Here is a 17,554-nt window from a genome sequence, read left to right as displayed (position 1 = left end):
CGCACTAGCAAGCGAGATTCTTATGTAATTTATTTAGGCAGCCCGTTCAGCAATAATCCCAACATAATGAATCATCTAAATAAATAAAGTGTTTAGATGATAAAAAAAATATATGTTAGAGTACAACATGATAAATAAATACAAAAACATGTCAGTTGTGTGCACTTGTTTCTTATGGGGGGCGAAAGATGCGGGGTGGTGGTAGTCTTGCTTTTCTTATGTGAAAAGAAAGATGCTGTGTGGGTAGAGTCGCTTTCCAAGTGATTCTAGTGAGAGATGTTGGGGGTGAGTACCATGCACGTGCTTCTTGCCCCATGCACAGCGCATAAGTACAAATCACGAGCGTAAGTATGAACTGGGGGGGAGTCAGCTGTGCAACAGCAGGGTCGCATACTCTGGATTCGCGTACTCTGAGGCCTTACTGTATAACTGTTTATATCAGTTCTTCTCAAACACCATGCGAGCTGCTTCTGTCATAGCAATGAAGCATCTGTCAGCCTTTGAACAGTATTCCTGCTAGCTGCAGCCAAAACCAACAATCATGGCTCCCAAAGGCTCTTTAAATCAACTAAAAACAACATGAAAAACCAACAAACCACACACACCTCCCAAGCAGCAGCAAAATCTTTTTTTGCATCCTGCATCACTATTTCATGTCAGGTACTTCTTCCGTAACAAGATAAACGCATGACTAAATCTAAGCATGACACCAAAAATGGAGGGACAGCAAATATGACAAGAAACAAATCACAAAAGATCAGAACAGTAAAAACAGAAACTAATTATAAGATTATTATTATTATTTTATTAATAATAAAATGGAAGGTATCTATACCAAGAAGAAAAAAGCACAGATAACAGATGGTAAAAGTAAGCAAACAGCTATAACCATCTTAATAATGCAAGACTATTATTACTGTAATGTTTTCTCAATATCTTTTCCTATAACCAAGCCGTTAGCTGACAGAGGAAAAATGTGAGTTCAGAACGGATCTTTTAAGTAAGCCACAAGTGGCTCTTAAGCTTTTTCAACTGAAATGATTGTTTTAAGTATACAAAAGACAGCATTCACAAGAATCCTTTTATCATGATAGCACGTACATGGTAATCAGAAGGGTGGAGAAGAGAGAAATCTGAAAAAGAAAACTACTTGTTTTTTCAAGGTCAGGCAATTGTAAAACAATAACTTTTCAAAAGTTTACATTTTTAATACAATATTGGTTAAGTTTTGGAAGTGTATTTGGTAAAACTACATTTGATACAAACCTACAAAAATACAACTCCCTCAGATTAAAAAAAACTGGTCTAGAAAACCTTTTTGGTATAAAAAAAAGTTACAAATATTTTAAGTAGACTAGACACTATCATCAATACTGTTAGAACAATGATCTTTATTTAGAAAGAAAACTGAATAATAAAAAAAATAGAATGGAGCTGTGTGCTGTTTCACGGATCAAGTAATTTCAATGAAACTTGCTATACCACTTAACCATGCAAGAGGGAAGATACCGAAAAACTGGTGTGTTCTCCCTATTCCTCTCTCTCAGGGTGAAGGGGTGCAGGATTGGCCGTGTGACCTCCCCAACCCCTTGGGAAGGGGTGGGATTGTGAGTGTAGGAAGCGGGCCCCCTAGTCATAGTAAATATAGTGAAGAACTAAGAAAACAGAGAAGAAATGGAAGTTAGAGCATCTTGGAAGTCTGACCAACACTATTGCTGCATTCTTCCCACACTCCACCTCTCAAAAAATGCGATATCTGATAAATAGTGTTTTGATTCACTGCCATATTTCTACAAGTTATTTTTAAACTCAACCTTTACTTTTTTTTTTTTTAATTCATTCTTGGAGAGAAAAGGACTGATGGGAAGAGACAGATCTGAAGATCTATCTCAGACCTGAGTGACCTACAAGGAGAAAGCAAAAACAACTGTATGTGTTTAAAAACTTAAAACCAAAGAACAGCAGTGACTTTTGTCCATTTCTTCACTAAAACTAGAACCGCCATCTTGAAGCCACAGCACTTAGTGCAGTATTGTAAAACTTTACCTGCATTCTGAGTACAGTAAAACCTCCTCATCTCCCCCCCACCTACACTGAAGCTGCCAATCTGATAGATTGTGTTTTCCTCCCCTTTACGAAGGAAAGGGTCTCCACAACATCAGTGAATCTGGGATGGTGTGACATTCTGCAAAACACAGGTCATATCACCTTTCTGACTTAGTTTCTGTTTGAACTAGAGCTTGTCTTATAGAAAATATATAATCTTAACTTAAAAGTTTACAGTGATGGCAAGTCCACCACAATTCTCAGTGAATGGCTGCAATGGTCAATTATTCTCACTTAAAACATTAGGCCAGCAGTTCCCAAACTATGATCCAGCAGAACATTCTGCAAGCTATAGCAAAGTATTCCACCACTGCATAATGGCGGTCTCTTCCCCATTCTCAGTGAGAAAAACAAATTTTGGGATGGAATTTTCTCGATTTTACAGTTTTCTTGAAATGACTATACAGTGACCAATTTTTCTTAACATTGCTATTTGTTAACAGGCAACAAGCATTTACTTTGTTAAGTCCTGGCTTGTATCCATTAATACCTTAGAAGCCTTAGACCAGTGGTGAGTAACTGTTTTTGGATACAGGGCCAACTTAAACAATCGTTATTATCCACAAGTTCTCACAGGCTGCAGCAACATGAAAATAAATTTTTATTAAACCATTTTTCTTAAATATAACTAATATAAACTTTTAAAACATAGGAAAGGTAAAAAAAATCACAATTTAATAGAAAAAACAACAATTAGTAAAGGTAGCATTAATTTTTGACATGCTTGATAAGATACTTCCTTTTTTTTTTTTTTTGCACAAAGTTTCATCTTTGTACTTATTATTCAGACAGCATTATGAAGGAAGATATTATGCTCAGCATCTGAGGACTCCAATCACTTTCAGTAAGTATTTTCCTCCTGAAACTGACAAATGTGACTGGATTCACAATCCATTTAGCAGTATAAAACCTGATTTCAGTAGTAAAGACATGAAGCAGTATATTGATCTCATGTAATGGGGATTTAAGGTGGGAATTTTCCAGTGACAATCTTATCAACTTTTGGGTAAAAGTACAGCATAAGTTCCCAGATATTGCTCAGCAAGTGCTCCTGAAAAATACTACCTTTCGCTACCACCAATCTTTGTAAAACCAGATTTTCCAGGTACCTCACCACAAAAACAAAGCACAGAAATAAACTGGATGCAGAGAATGAACTGCGGATTCAGTTGCCATATATCACACCTGATATCAGGTGTCTTTGTTCATCTTGTCAGGCTCATCCATCACATTAAATTTATTAAGTATACTGATTTTATTTTTGTTTTATCTGTCATCCCTGCTATATTTGTTTTGTTAATGTCTGGTGTCATTATTTGTTGAATTGTGTTTACTGTAGTATAGTTTAATATTATTATGAAATATTTTCTGTTAGTAAGGTTCCTCATAGTTAGTATGAGGATATAGAAAACTAGAAAAGAGTTCCACAAGGAGCACCATGATGTCCAAGTGTTCCACAACTGGAAAACATTTGCAAACCGCTGCATTAGGCCACAATTCTAGTACGAATTTGCATAGCGTCTATTTCCAGCCTTAGGATTCTATTATCCCTTTGTCTGCTAGAACAAACAGTGCTCTTACCAAATGTCTGTTCCCTATGTAGAGTACTAATACACTGTGATCAAATCCATTCTTAACCTCTTGGATAAGCTAGACAGATTGAGCACAATGGGTTGTCCACTATGAGGTATGTTGTCAAATCCTTTCACCATTTACATGGCTCTTCTCTGAACACCCCTCCAATTAATTAACATCCTTCTTCAACTGCAGAGATAGTACCCCATTTCAGACATCACAATACCAAAATACAAATCATATTAAAAAAAAACAAACCTCTCTTTCTACTTCATATTCCATAATTGTGTACCCAAAGATTGCCTCAGCCCCTTTGACCACAATCACACTGGCGGGCTCATGTCCACATGATTATATACATCATTATCCCAACTCCTTTTCAGACTCACTGCTTCCCAGACTAGAATCCTCCATCACATGTATGTGGGGAGGGAGGGGACAGAGGGAGAACTATGTTCTTTGTTCTTGATACATAAGTGTACATACAGCCATGTTAAAACATGCGCTGATTATGTGTGTCTAAGTTACTAAGTGATCATGCTCTATCAGTGACCACCCTCTTCATTATTTCTCTTGCTATCTCCCAAAACATGCACGTAGCTTCAACTTCCAATGGAGGGAATGGGCAGGCACTTGGCCATTTGATCAGTGGGGGTGGGGGGGAAGAGAGACGAATTGTTGCCCTAGTCATCAACGTCTGGGGGGTGGGGGTGGAGGAAGTGGGCAGATTCTCTTCCTCTTTCTTGGCCTTGCGTCCCCACCCTGTAAGCCACTATGCTTAACCTTGTGTGTGCATGCAACTAGGAGCACTCAATTGTTTGGGGAAATGCCAAAAATATTTTCTGCCATGGACAGAAAAACATCTAAAATCAGCTCTCCTTGCAAAGCAGCTGCTGAATTTAATCAATAACTTTTGTTTTCTTCCGGTTAACTTATATAAACATTAAATAATGCAGGGTAAAGAACTAACACCCGCTAGAAACATACCTTCTTAATGATGCCCCATTAACCACCACGTTTTGATATGTAACAGCCAATTTTTCATACGCTTAAGTGGCATGCTTATTTGGAATGGTTTTAGTTTCTTGATCAAAATCAAGACTGTGGTACTGAGTAAAACACCTTCTTGAAATCTATTACATCACCACTTATTTTTATCAACAAATAATCTCAGAAAAGATTTTCTTGCCCCCTTCTGTCCTATTTAGCCGATTCATCAGTTTTCATTTAATTTCTTCTATGTTTCTGTTAAATTCTCATCATGCCAGTTTACTTTTAACAGAATCTCCAGATCTGAAGAAGTGGGTCTGTCCCACAAAAGCGCATCACCTAATAAATCATTTTGTTAGTCTTTAAGGCGCTTATAAGACTGCTTAGCTTCAGTAGCTGTAGTGTAACATCCTTTTCAGTTACTGCTGGAATGGAAAGTATTCCATCACCACATGCTTTGCCTACATCACAAGGCTTTGTCCCAAACACAGAACACTTGCTTATTGAACACTTCTGCTGTTCTCCATTATCTTTTATAGCTACCAGTAATGGACGAATACAATTGTTTCCTTCTGTTCCTAATTAGGTTTCCTTCTGCTCCTAACAGAATTTTAAAACTCTTTACTGTTATTTCTGCTAGCCATAGCGTTCTCCTTATATCCTTTTACTTCCCCCATCAATTTTCTATAATTCCCAGCTTCTAACTTATATATTTATTACAAGGAACTTCTCCTTTCTTCTATTTGTTCAATATGGCTTTTATTAGTTTGATTGATGCTCAATTTCATCCCTACAGTAGGTTGGGGTATTAACCAGTATGGCCTCCTTTCCTGTTTGTGAATTTCTGGGCATCTAGTAAAGTGCTCTTAAGCAACTGTTCTTAGTTATTAACATTTTTTGTTTAATTCTCTCACAACTGACTTGGCTTATTGTTTTCAGCATTGTGGAACTGTCCATTTTCAACTACACCATATAAATCATTGGTTTGGACTTGATCACATTTATGATGTGCATAGAGCCATGTCATGATCACTCGTACCTAACCTACTACTAATTTTTATTATGTGATCAACTCATCATCCATCAAGGTGATTTCCAATATAGATTTACCCCATATTAGAACACCACCTGAGTCTGGAAATCATTTTCTATAATTTTTACAAATTACAATGACAATTTAGTACTGGCAACATGAGACTTCCCGTAAACAGCACTCAAACTGAAGTCTTCATGGTGTCACAGCCTTTTGTCCTCACACATTGTAGTTCAGCGATTAAGCAGGTGGTCATCCTGTTTGCTGATGTGATTTGGTGGCTATAGCAGACCCCCTTGCACACCATCTTGTGCTTTATTTGTTGAAGCAAATGATTTTGAATGCTTACTGATCAATGCTTCAAATGGTCAGTGACTAAGAAACCAGTAACTCCACTTTTGACAGAAGACTCCCCTATCAATTCTATATTGGTTCTTACACCACACAGTTCTCTGTAGTATGTAAGTACGTATCCCCTCCTCTTTTTCCCCACTTGATCTTTTATGTAAAAAAAAATAAAAATAAAATAAAAAATCAGTCCATATAACGTAATTAACATTTCAATCATGGAAATCTCTCTCCCAAAGAACTAGCTCAACTTTAGGTTCATAAATGAGCCAATTAATCTTTATTACTCACACTTCTGTCAATGGTGTACAAAGAATTTATTTTCTTCACCTCCTTTCATGTCCTCCTTTTTTCTCCCCTAAACATCTTAAATAAGCTAAATGAACGTTCATTTGTTTCATTTTTCACCCTTCCTTCTTAGCTGAAGCCCAGCCTACCCCTTCAGGGATCCATTCTCCTTCCATGGAGATGGAGGCCACCTGCCACCTTGATGGTTAGCCAACGTTCCACAAAACCACTTCTTTATACCACTTGCATAGCCAGCCAGTCATTTCTAGAATCTTCTGCCTTCTTCACTCACAGATCAGGATTTCAGAGAATGTCCAAGTGATTGTCTACTTGAGTTCCCTGAAGTCTTAGAATCATAGGGCTTGAAAAGATCTCAAGAGCAGTGTTTCCTGTAAACTGAGCTGTTGGGCCATCCTCCAGGAGAGATTCAAATTATGCCCAGATGATTGGCAGAGCACCCACAGTCATTTACAGTCAGCAGCATGTGGTTCTTGGTGATGCACAATCAAGTTTATTCTGCACATCGATGGAAAAAAATTACAAGGAACATTGCCAAGAGATGAAGATGAGATGACCCCAGCAGTCAAGCCTAGAACATCCCTGACAAGTGTTTACCTAATCTACTCTTAAAAATCTCCAATGATAGAGATTCCTGAACTTATCTATAATCAGCAAGACAACATGAAGCAGCATTATTAGCACGGACATACATCACCATCAGTGGAACCTTGCCTGTCAATTTAAGAAACCATCCAGCTTTGGAGTCTCATGTCCCCAGGTTTGGGCCCACGAAGAAAGCACATCATTCTGTTGTCCACCTATCCTTTACAGAATGTTATGTCACTTCTTCTTATAAAAATTCCCAACAACAATCATGTGTTACTTGGATGGCTGGAGATGTTCACAGGCGTGCTTGATTTTCCTATTTTGTTATTGTTTGCTCTGAACAACCTTTCACAAGTGTGCCCTGTATACCTTTCAGTTCCAGTTAAGCAATTAAATATTCAGAAATATATTCTGCAGTTTGTGTGATGAAGACATCATAAACAGAACATTCTAGCCATGCATAATTCCTCCTGGTCCTCTTCTCTCGGGCACTCAGAGACTGCCAACTTATTTGCCCGCAGCTGTGCAGAATGCCATCTCGTCCTCTTGCCTCTGAGGCTTACAAACTGCCAAACTTGCTCTCCAAATACCTCCCTGACCTATCCATCAAGGTCCTACAGCCCACCTTGATAACCCTCAACCAACACAAAAAAAAAAAAAAAAACCCAGACCAAACAGGACCCTCTACCTCAAAAAACAAAGTCTGTGACTATGTTAGCTCACACTGCTGTGATTACCTGAATCACAGCAGTCCCCTTGACATTAAGCCCCAGTGTGCTGATCATGCCACCAACGCCTGCCTTCCTGCTCTCGGTGGCCTCCTCCCAATTCTGTCCTGTTGGGTCAGATCTCTGGTCTTCTCCAGCCAAACCACAGAGTTGGCGTTAGAGCCCTGCACTCCTTGACAGCCACATATAGCTGGAACAGTGCTGCTGAGGCATTTCAAGAGGGCCTGGAGCTCTGGCTGCCATCTCTGCTACTTTGGCAATTAATTTTTTTCTCCCTGAAGGACTGCCAGAAAACCTAGCTCATCATACGTCTGATTTAAGCAGTCACTAGTGAAAGAGTGCAGAGTTTTTAAATATTTCAATTTAGAACACCCCAATACAACATACCCAGAACCAATGTCTCAATAATTCTAAGCAGTGAAACAGCAGAAGATGTAAAAGAGGATGGCGAGATTGAAGACAAAAGGAGGAAAGATTAAGAGCAAAAAGGGGCACAAAGAAAAGAAGTGAATGAGATGGTATATGAGGAAAATTTACTGGGAGGGAAGACAGAAAAGAAGATTATTATTTCACATTTTCTTTCTCCTAGCCAAATATGATTCATTGTAAGAAACAGATGCAGTGTGGTCAAAAGACAACTTTATCATTTAAATTTAAACATTCCAATTAGCCCTACTGCAGTTTATTACACAGCACTAGCTTCAAAAATTGAACTTTCTGTGTTACAAAGATGTTTTGAACCAAAGAAATTTAAAATTAGATTCAGAATATACTGAAAGTCAAGATGTGGCTTAGAGATATATTTTAAATCTTAGACTGAGAATATATTAGATAAATTGTCATAGCCATACTAGTCAGAGGACATTAGACAAGCTGAGTGAGGTATTACCTTTTATTGTACCAACTTCTATTGGTGACAGACAGTAAATACAATGTATTTGACTGTAAATACAGAGATTCTGTTGAAAAACTTTAAAGTGAAAGTTTCTACTGGCTTTTCATTTTACCAGGACAGCAAAAGACTTGACGTGTCCTATCCATTAAATTCTTCCCTAACCACACTGGACCTGGAGTTATTATAAAAAATAAACCTAAGACACTGGCTGATCAGAGATTCAAAGACCTTGTCAAGTAACTATAGAGCAAAAGGAATCAGTATTCCTTTTTCCATTCCAAGGATTAGCTTTGGTCAGTGTTTTGATTCCACACTGTCAAGAAATGACTGAATATAGTATTCAAGATATTGAGCTTCATGGTCAAACCACACTTGTTTTATTCAGTCCTGTAAATCTAGAAAACTGATACCACTCATCAAGTTTGAGAGGTAGCAGCAAACCGAGTAGATACTTTACTGAGTTACTGAAGTCTCAGTTACTGATGAGAGTGTCTTAGGTCTCAGCAGAAGTGGCTCTTAAAAAAGGTCTTAGTTACCCAGTGCCCCTATTAGCAAAAGAATAAATAAAGCAACCTTCTTATTTTATATCTCACCTGGAAGAATATTACAACAACAAACACTGAGGGAAAAGACAATGACAACATTAACCACTGAGATTCTGTTTCTTCAAGCTATTTGAGACATAAGAAAATACAAAAAAAGAAAACTAACTTTTAATAGTCTAATATTAAGAGGTTTTTTGAAATAAATGTTTGAATCAGAAGCAGCAATGGGAACTGCAACATTTATTATTCTTTTTATAGTAACACAAGCGTACAAGTAGAAGATAAGTTATTCTGCAGAATAACTTATCTTTCTGATCAAGCACACAGGCACTCTAAAAACCTGGCCCGAGTATCTAAAAATTAACCACTATGTTTGCTAACTAGGTGTCATTTAAAATAAAAAAGCTTCCCCCCAGTGTACAGTTTTCACTACATTTTTTTTGGACCACTGTACTATATAACTGTCAGTCTGCACTGAAAATTCTATTGATCTGAAGAAGTGGTTCTGTCCCATGAAAGTTCATCACCTAATAAATTATTTTGCTAGTCTTTAAAGTGCTCCATGATGGCTAGTTTTTTTTTTTTGTTAGGACAAACAACTGAAATTTTCAGTTCACACAGCTTTGCAAAAGAATTAATTTAAAAAATACGTCTTACGTTAACTTAAAGATTTGATTTAATTGCACTAGCTTTTAAGGGAACTGACAAAATATTCTGCATATCCATTACAGTGCTTTTAGAGATTCTGTATTGACCATTATATATATTACTACATATCTATCCAACCACCCTTGCTGCTCTTAAAAGTGACCAGGTGAGAGTTTTATAGGTGAGGACGAGAGAAAGGAGGGCAGAGACCCACCCTGCTCAGCTTTATATTCACCGATTAAAGCGAAGGTGAGTTGAGTCTACTGAGAGGTAGATTTACTGTAACTTTTCATCGCTTTCAGAAAAACATACCCTATACTGAATGATTATATAGGGTAAGCACGGGACAGGCTGCAAAGCTTGACTCAAACACAAGGAAGGATGTTTTACAGCACACTTCACTCAATGAGTTAACAAATGGAGACCCTGCCATCCCAGGTGACAGCATAGATTTTTGTGGATTAAATTCAAGGTAAGGTTTTCAGCACCAGCAGAGCATGCAACTTTAAGCAGGTGAGCAGTAACATTAGTCTTGTTTTGTTTAATTCTACATTGTTTGTTTGGAGTTTACAGATTTAGATGGTTATAATGAACAAAACCAGAGTACTGTGTATACAGATCACAGAAAATAAAATTCCATTTTGGAATTTGTGAAATCTCTTTCCAGACATTCATGCCCAAACACTAACATAAAAATGTTTAATATTAACATTTTTATTCCTATTAAAATTTAAAATCATGTTAACAGCCAATTAAAATTAATTTGAGGATACTAAGCAGATTTTAATTTATATTAACAATGTTATAATCTAGCAATATGATTGAAAACTGAAAATTACACCACCACAAAAAGGTAGCAATCATATGCCCACTCCTCTCTGTGGATAACAGGAGATCTAATTTTATTGTTTGCATTAAGCAGTAAATTAACAGACAATTCAAAACATGAACACATTTCTGCTAACATTTGAAAAGGTACTGATGCACAAATAAGTAAACAACGTACAGTTCTTCTGTCGCTTGTGTTCCATGAGAAACAGTAGAAGAATGGGAACAAATACATGAAATTTCCAAGCTTCTTAGAAGTAAATATTTTCATATCCAGCAGCTCTGGGACCCGGAGTATGACAAATATTCTGAATAATAGGTATAACTAGCAATGCATAACACTAAAGGAAAATAAGATCAGCTATTAAGAAACAAACAAAAATGTATGCAGAGTACTTCCTTTGCCAACAGTAGTATTGTACAGTGTAAATTTATACAGTATTTATTTGTATTTACTTTCACTTTTCTGTACTTACAGAAAGTGTAACTAAGCATTACTTATGGTTAAAATGGCAGTTATCTGAGAATGGCAGTTATCTGAGAATGCTGGATGTAAAAGAGTTTACTGTATCACAAACAATGTAATGTTCAAAAAGTAAAAGTTTCAAAACTTAATGTCCTATGTTCTGTATGAAACTGCATGCAACTTGGCAGACTAGGCCAGAATCCAAAAAAGCTTCAATTAAAAAAAAAAAAAAGATTGTAAACACTGGACTTTAATTTTAAGTCTGCTAACTTACAAAACCCAAGCAAAGCATGTTGTTCCTATCATTCGGTGTACGGGAAAAAGGTTCAATTTACATTTTAATAACTAATAAATGAAAATGTTTACACTAAGAGAATCTTTTCTTTACTCCTGATTGGAAGAAAGAACACAAAATCATAATTAGTACTCAGCAAAGAGCATCCTTCATTCGTTCTTCAAAAGCAAAACAGGTTACCAAGAAAGCATCTAAGAAAAATGTCATAGTAAATAAAAAATGTCAAGCAAATACATAGGGATTAAAAGCAAAGAGTGAAATACTCCTGTTTTAAAGGTTTTAACTGCTTGTTGTTCACAATAATCCCTTTGTGACATTATTGGATTCTAAAATGAACGTACAGATCATTTGCAAACACCAAATCCTGTATAAATGTGCCATGTAGGGTGTCTATAAAAAGGTAATGATTCGCCACATCTGGTGTCACTATTCAGATTCAAGGATCATTTCTGTATTTGAAATTATGAGTACTGACTATGTGGAGTATTTTACATGTTTGCTTCTGGAAGACATCAACAGGAGTCTGGGCAGATCATTGGGAAAGGACTACTACTCAAGCGAATAGAAGTACTTGACTGACAGTGGGCCCTGGATGATGCCAATCAACCCCTGATGAGCTTTACTGTGAACATTCAGACCAGCATGGGAGCAATGGCCTTCACCTGCAAAGAACTGAGTCACACATGGACAGGCAAAATCTGAGAGCCCCAATCTCCCTGAGAAAAGTTAATCGAGCCTTGGGAGAAGGAAAGCCTTGAGCCTTAGCACTCTCCCTCTGCCCCAATGCTGGAATACGAGGGGAAACATGGCACCCCAAGTTGTGTGAGTGAGGTGTCATTTTCCTCTGTTTATCAGTCAGGTGTCACATCCATGAGGTTTTTTTCAATCTTTTTGCTTCTCACTTGCATGTGGCTCAAAACTGATTCTTCTGTGGATCAGTGGCTCCCAACCCAAAATAGATTCCCTATCCATGGTATAAAAGAGGGTACTGGTAGTGGCACAGAAGAACTGGATTGTCTCAGGAAATTGCTTTTATAGTTTGTTGCTAGCCAGCTCTTCGTGACTGTTTTGTTGTGCCTTTCAGTGAAGGACACCCCCTCCCTATCTCTGGCTCTAAATAGCCCGGCCTATAAGCAACTTGCCCTAAACTGACACTCTCAACAGCACCCCAGAAAAGCCCCTGCATTACACACACAAAATCTTTAAATTGTTCTTTTTCTTTTTACTTGATATTTATATATGCTGGACATCTGACACTGATATCAAGATTTTAGGAAAACAAAAACAGATAAAAGAGACCACCAAAAATTGTTTTTAGAAACAAAGATGTAAAATTTACAGCCAGCTCTAATATAAGGAACATGAAGTATACCAAATATTAGACACCACCAATCTGACAATTTGAAGAATACAGAAAAAAAGTATTAAAAATAATTGTTTAATGGTGACCACATGTACCTATATGAAAAAACAGTGTGAACAGATTGTGCCTTTCGAACTCTTTACAGATAGAGCCTATTATAATAGTACTGTTATGATTCAGGGTCTCTCTTCTTTCTTTAGGTCTTAGTATTCATGGGCAATGAACCTGATAGCCACTGGAATGGGTAGGAGCACAAGCAGACAGGGTGGGGGCAAGGGGACTCAGCCCTTAGTGCCAACCCAGACTGTACCACTTGGCCCCCTCCTGCCCAGCCACGCAGAGCAGCATTGCATATATTTAAATCAGCTAAAATATTGTCAGCTAGAACAGTTAATTCATGAAGATCTGGTTAAATTATTTAATGAGGTTTTTAAAAAAGGTTTTTCATTACTATTTTGTGCTCTTCCCAAGCACAGTAGTACCAATGATATAATAATAGGCTATTTCCTACCAATGGCAGATTAAAAGAATGCAGTAATTAAAATCAGTTGTAGCTGATCCAAATATTAGTTAGTTATATTAGTCCCTGTTTTGCTGGGGATGTTGTAATTAATAAAGATCTGTATATTAAACAGAAGCTAACAAAGAATTTTAGCCAATGAGTTTTTGGCCCCATCTTTTGGAGAGGAACTCTGATAACAACAAATACACATGTGCTGTGAAACCAAAAGGGAGTGGAGAGGGAATGCTTTTTGGTCTCTCTGCAACTGTACTCATCACTAAAGTTTTCTCATGCTTAGATGCCTTAGAAATATATAATCTATACTATGGACATATGAAGGTCCCTACTATATTTACATATATTGCTCATTGACATGTGAACAAGGGTGCTGACAGGGTGAAGCTGCACAAGGGCTCAGTGTTTCAAATGGTCCCAGCACTCTGTCTGGTGCTTTGGCAGTGGTGGGTGCCTGAGCTCTGGGCATCTTTGATCTGCCACAAGAATGCTGCTCTGCATGGCTGGGCAGGAGGGGCCAAGTGGTGCAGTCTGGGTTGGCACTAAGGGCTGAGTCCCCTTGCCCCCACCCTGTCTGCTTGTGCTCCTACCCATTCCAGTGGCTATCAGTTTCACTGCCCATGAACACTAAGACCTAAAGAAAGAAGAGAGACCCTGAATCGTAACAGTACTATTATAATAGACTCTATCTGTAAAGAGTTCGAAATGCACAAACTGTTCACACTGTTTTTTCATATAGGTACATGTGGTCACCATTAAACAAACAATTAAACAAGATGTGCTCAATGTTGTTAAAATGCATTGAGCAAAAGCTAAATGCCATATATCTGAAAAAAGCAAAATCATCTCCTCAATAGATCACCTGCAGTAGCTTTAAATAACTATGCAACACCTCACTAAAGTCTCATTAAAAATTGTTTTAACATTCAATATCAAAACACAACCATCTTGTATATTTTGGGTTTTATAAGCAAGAAGTAAAAACAGGCTTACATAATTACAATTAAAATTATATTTCCCTTACTTTCTAAAGCTTTTAGATATCTATGGATGGAAAATGTTATTCAAGAGCTAAGTATCAGGGTTATAAATAGAAGATGGGACCACAAAAACACTGAGTCCCCAAACAATTACCCAGTAAGGTTTTTATCACCATCAGTCTAACATTTTTACAGTTAAAGCAATGTATTAATTTATGCAATTATCTTACTCAAAAGACCTATGAATTTTTCACATTTTATATATTAGCTAATATATACAAGCTTGTATTGCCCTTATCTATCCCATTATCATGTCCTTTACTGTCTTCATATCCATTTGTCATGTCTTGTCCCTATTTATATGACAATCTTGGAATTAAAGCCAAAGTTGAAGGTTTCAGCTAAGTTCAAGACTGACACAGAAATCTGTCAGTCTTCGTGAATAATCAATGTCATTACATCCAGATTTCCCTGTTAGTCAGAGTATATATCACAAAGGAGACAAATATTTTATTAGAAAAAGGAAAATGTTATTTTAAAGCCACAAAAGCAGCAGAAAGACTCACAAACAAGTGTTTTACATTAATCTAATTGTAACTTTTTAAAATAGTAAATTTCAGGTTATGTCCTTTTAAATAAATCTACTTTAATTTAACATATTACAGACTGCAACCAAAGATTCATAATAAACACTGCAACAACACTGACAATACTGCCAATGTAAAGATAAAAAGAATACACCCAAACAAATCTAAGGGAGATTTTCTTTCAGATAAAGGATATAAATATCTGTGTGAATGTGCAGTCATTTCTCTGTCCAGAGATCAGTACCTTCCCTGTGATCATTATGTCATAATGTTTCAGCCAAAATACCTTTTTCATACTGCCCAAACCCATTTTCTTCTCAATATCTCTTTGCCTAAACTCTATACACGCAGTTGTGTCATAAACTCAACTCTTAGCTTATTTTGAACAACAACATCATCTAGCATCGTAACAAGCACAGGGCAAGCAGGGTGCTCACCCCAAGGCACAACATAATCAGGGGCACAGCTCTGGCAAGCTGCAAGGCTGCTCACCCCTCTTTCCCCAGATTATCTGTGCTGGCCCCTGCTCTGCCTGGGTGGGCAAATTCCGGGAACTAAGGGGTCAACACCCTCTCCCCTTCTGTAGGGCTCTGCCCCCTGCTCCAAGAGGGGGCTGTGGCTGGGCTGGGCTGCTCTACACGTAGGGCGGAGCTTCGTGGTCCCATGCTGCTGCTGTTGCCATAGCCACCATGTGCATCCCACCTGTCCCAGCCCTTTGGTAGTTTGATGTCTGCTCTTACAGGGGAAATAGGATCCCTGGAGTTTTTTTTTAAATCTCATATTTTATGATGAGTTTGCCATGCTAAAGTCACCTAAAGTAATTTTATAATAAAGTATTAGAATTATTTTGTCATTTCTTAAATGTTCCTTTACATTATTGTTTGTTGAGAATGACATTGACATTTTATTTAACTATCTATGTAAAATATGTTCCTAATATTATCGAAAATACATTTGTTATATTACAATACTAACTTATTTTTGTTTATTTTCTTGAAGTAAAGATCAATAAAAATTAGTAAACTAAGGACACTGTATTTGGAGCAGAGGGGATACATAAATAATATTTTGCTCTGGGTGCAAAAATACCTAGTTACAGCTCTGCAAACATCTGCACAATGTACACTCAGGTGCCGGAAAACTAACACATCCCTCATCTAGAGGGACATGAACATCCCTACAATGTATCTCTATTCACTGTGAACGCATTAACTCTACAATACATGAAAGCAACCCCCCCTCCTCGCAATTATTTTTCTTTCCATACACACACTCTACAGAGGGTCCTTTCAGACAGCTATGCACCAAAATCTCCTCCCCCATTCTCAATTCAGAGAACAGACATCAATTTTAGATGGGGCTTGAGTGTTATTGTCTCTTGATTTCCATCATCACTATTTCTCTCTGTTCCCCACCCCCTTTATCGCTGCTTATCACCTGCTCCCTCCCCGGCGGCCTTGTTCTTCCAGGTCAGCTCAGCACACAACACACGCACACGCACACACCTTTTCTCTGCCTATTCTTCCAGGGCTTGTGGGGCGGTGAGACGCCCCCCACCCAGGCAACCGACTGCCCCTTCCCCTCCCTGTCAACAAGGAACAACTATTTGACCTCTCTTTCGCTCTCTCCCCGGGAGCCACACACAGCCGTGCCTGTTTACAGGGTGACAATCGCAGCCCTGGGTCCCCTCAGTCTCCTGTTCCCCCTCCCCGGTTACAAACACCGGCAGGGCCACAGCTGCTGCTTAATCACCAAGGCCTGTACCGCTGCCCTTCGCTCCCCAGCCACCCCTCCTCCTGCCCCTCCGATCCCTCCATCAGCCCCCGCCCCTGCCCAAGTCCTGTGCCCCCCAAGTCACCCCCCTTCTCTGCCTGATCAACGCCCGGGCCCCACGGCCGCCACAGCTCCCCCACACCGGCTGAGGGAAAGGGGGCATGAGGGGGGGTCAGCCCATGGGCCCCGGCTGCCCCAGACCCCTCCCCCGGCTCTCACCTAGCGCCACCTCGCAGGCTTTGCGCAGCTGGGAGTGATGCGCCTTCTTCACCTCCTTGTCGGCCAGGATCTTCTCCAGGGCCCGGGTCAGGAACATGTTCTTCGTCTTCTTGCCCTCATGCATGGGCGCGCCGGGGGCAGCGGCCGCTCCCGCCTGGGGGCAGGCGGCGGGGAGCGGGCGCGGGGGGCACTCGGGCGGCGGCAGGTCCGGGGCTACGGCCGCTGGGGGGCAGGGAGGGGAGAGCGCGGAGCGGGTCTCCGGCGACGGGCGCTGCAGCCCCGCTCGGCACCGAACTCGGAGCGCGGCGCGCTCAGCCCCGGAGTCGTCCGCCCGCACCAGCCTCCATTAGCGGCGGCGGCGGCGACAACCTGCGCTCGCCATGTTGGAAGGAAGCGACGTCAGGGCCGCGGCCGGAGGGCTGCAGAGGAGGAAGCGGCGGCGCGATGCCCCAGCCCGGCAGAAAGGCGGAGGGAGGGAGCGGGCCGCGGCGCGGCGCGGCGCGGCGCTACGGAAGCTCAGCAGGGACTCACCTCCTGCCCGCCCTGAGGGTGCGCGGCTCGCCACGCTACAGGTGCAGGGGGAGGGGAGCGGAGGCGGCTGGGCAGAGCGAAGCGCTGCCACCTGCGAGCAGCCGCGGGAGCGGCAGCGCTGCCCCCTCCGGTCGGTCGGTCGGTCCTGCCTTAGGCAGCGCTACCCCTCCCTAGGGCGAGAGTCCCTTGGGAGCGACTCCCTCCGGCAGAGCCACCCGCTCCCTCCCCCGCTA

The 17,554-nt window shown here is 39.9% G+C and overlaps 1 protein-coding gene across 2 annotated transcripts in view; it reads right to left on the bottom strand.

Annotated features, from left to right (window-relative positions):
• The window catches only part of ARFGEF1 (ARF guanine nucleotide exchange factor 1), a 155,804-nt gene extending 138,497 nt beyond the window's left edge, over positions 1 to 17,307 (bottom strand). Inside the window, exon 1 of one of the 2 annotated variants that reach the window (XR_012644410.1) lies at positions 16,791 to 17,307. Coding sequence is in view for 1 of the 2 variants with exons in the window: in XM_074987110.1 (XP_074843211.1) it covers positions 16,791 to 16,914 (124 nt within the window). In the remaining variant the exon portion in view is untranslated. The remainder of the gene's footprint in view (positions 1 to 16,790) is intronic. The other variant, XM_074987110.1, reaches the window with a different exon arrangement.
• Between the last annotated feature and the right edge of the window lie 247 nt (positions 17,308 to 17,554).

This window comes from Carettochelys insculpta, chromosome 2 (assembly GCF_033958435.1).
Source record: "Carettochelys insculpta isolate YL-2023 chromosome 2, ASM3395843v1, whole genome shotgun sequence".
In the NCBI taxonomy this organism is placed as follows: Eukaryota; Metazoa; Chordata; order Testudines; family Carettochelyidae; genus Carettochelys; species Carettochelys insculpta.
Note: the sequence above shows the minus strand (reverse complement) of the source record. Positions and strands in the feature narration are given on the sequence as shown.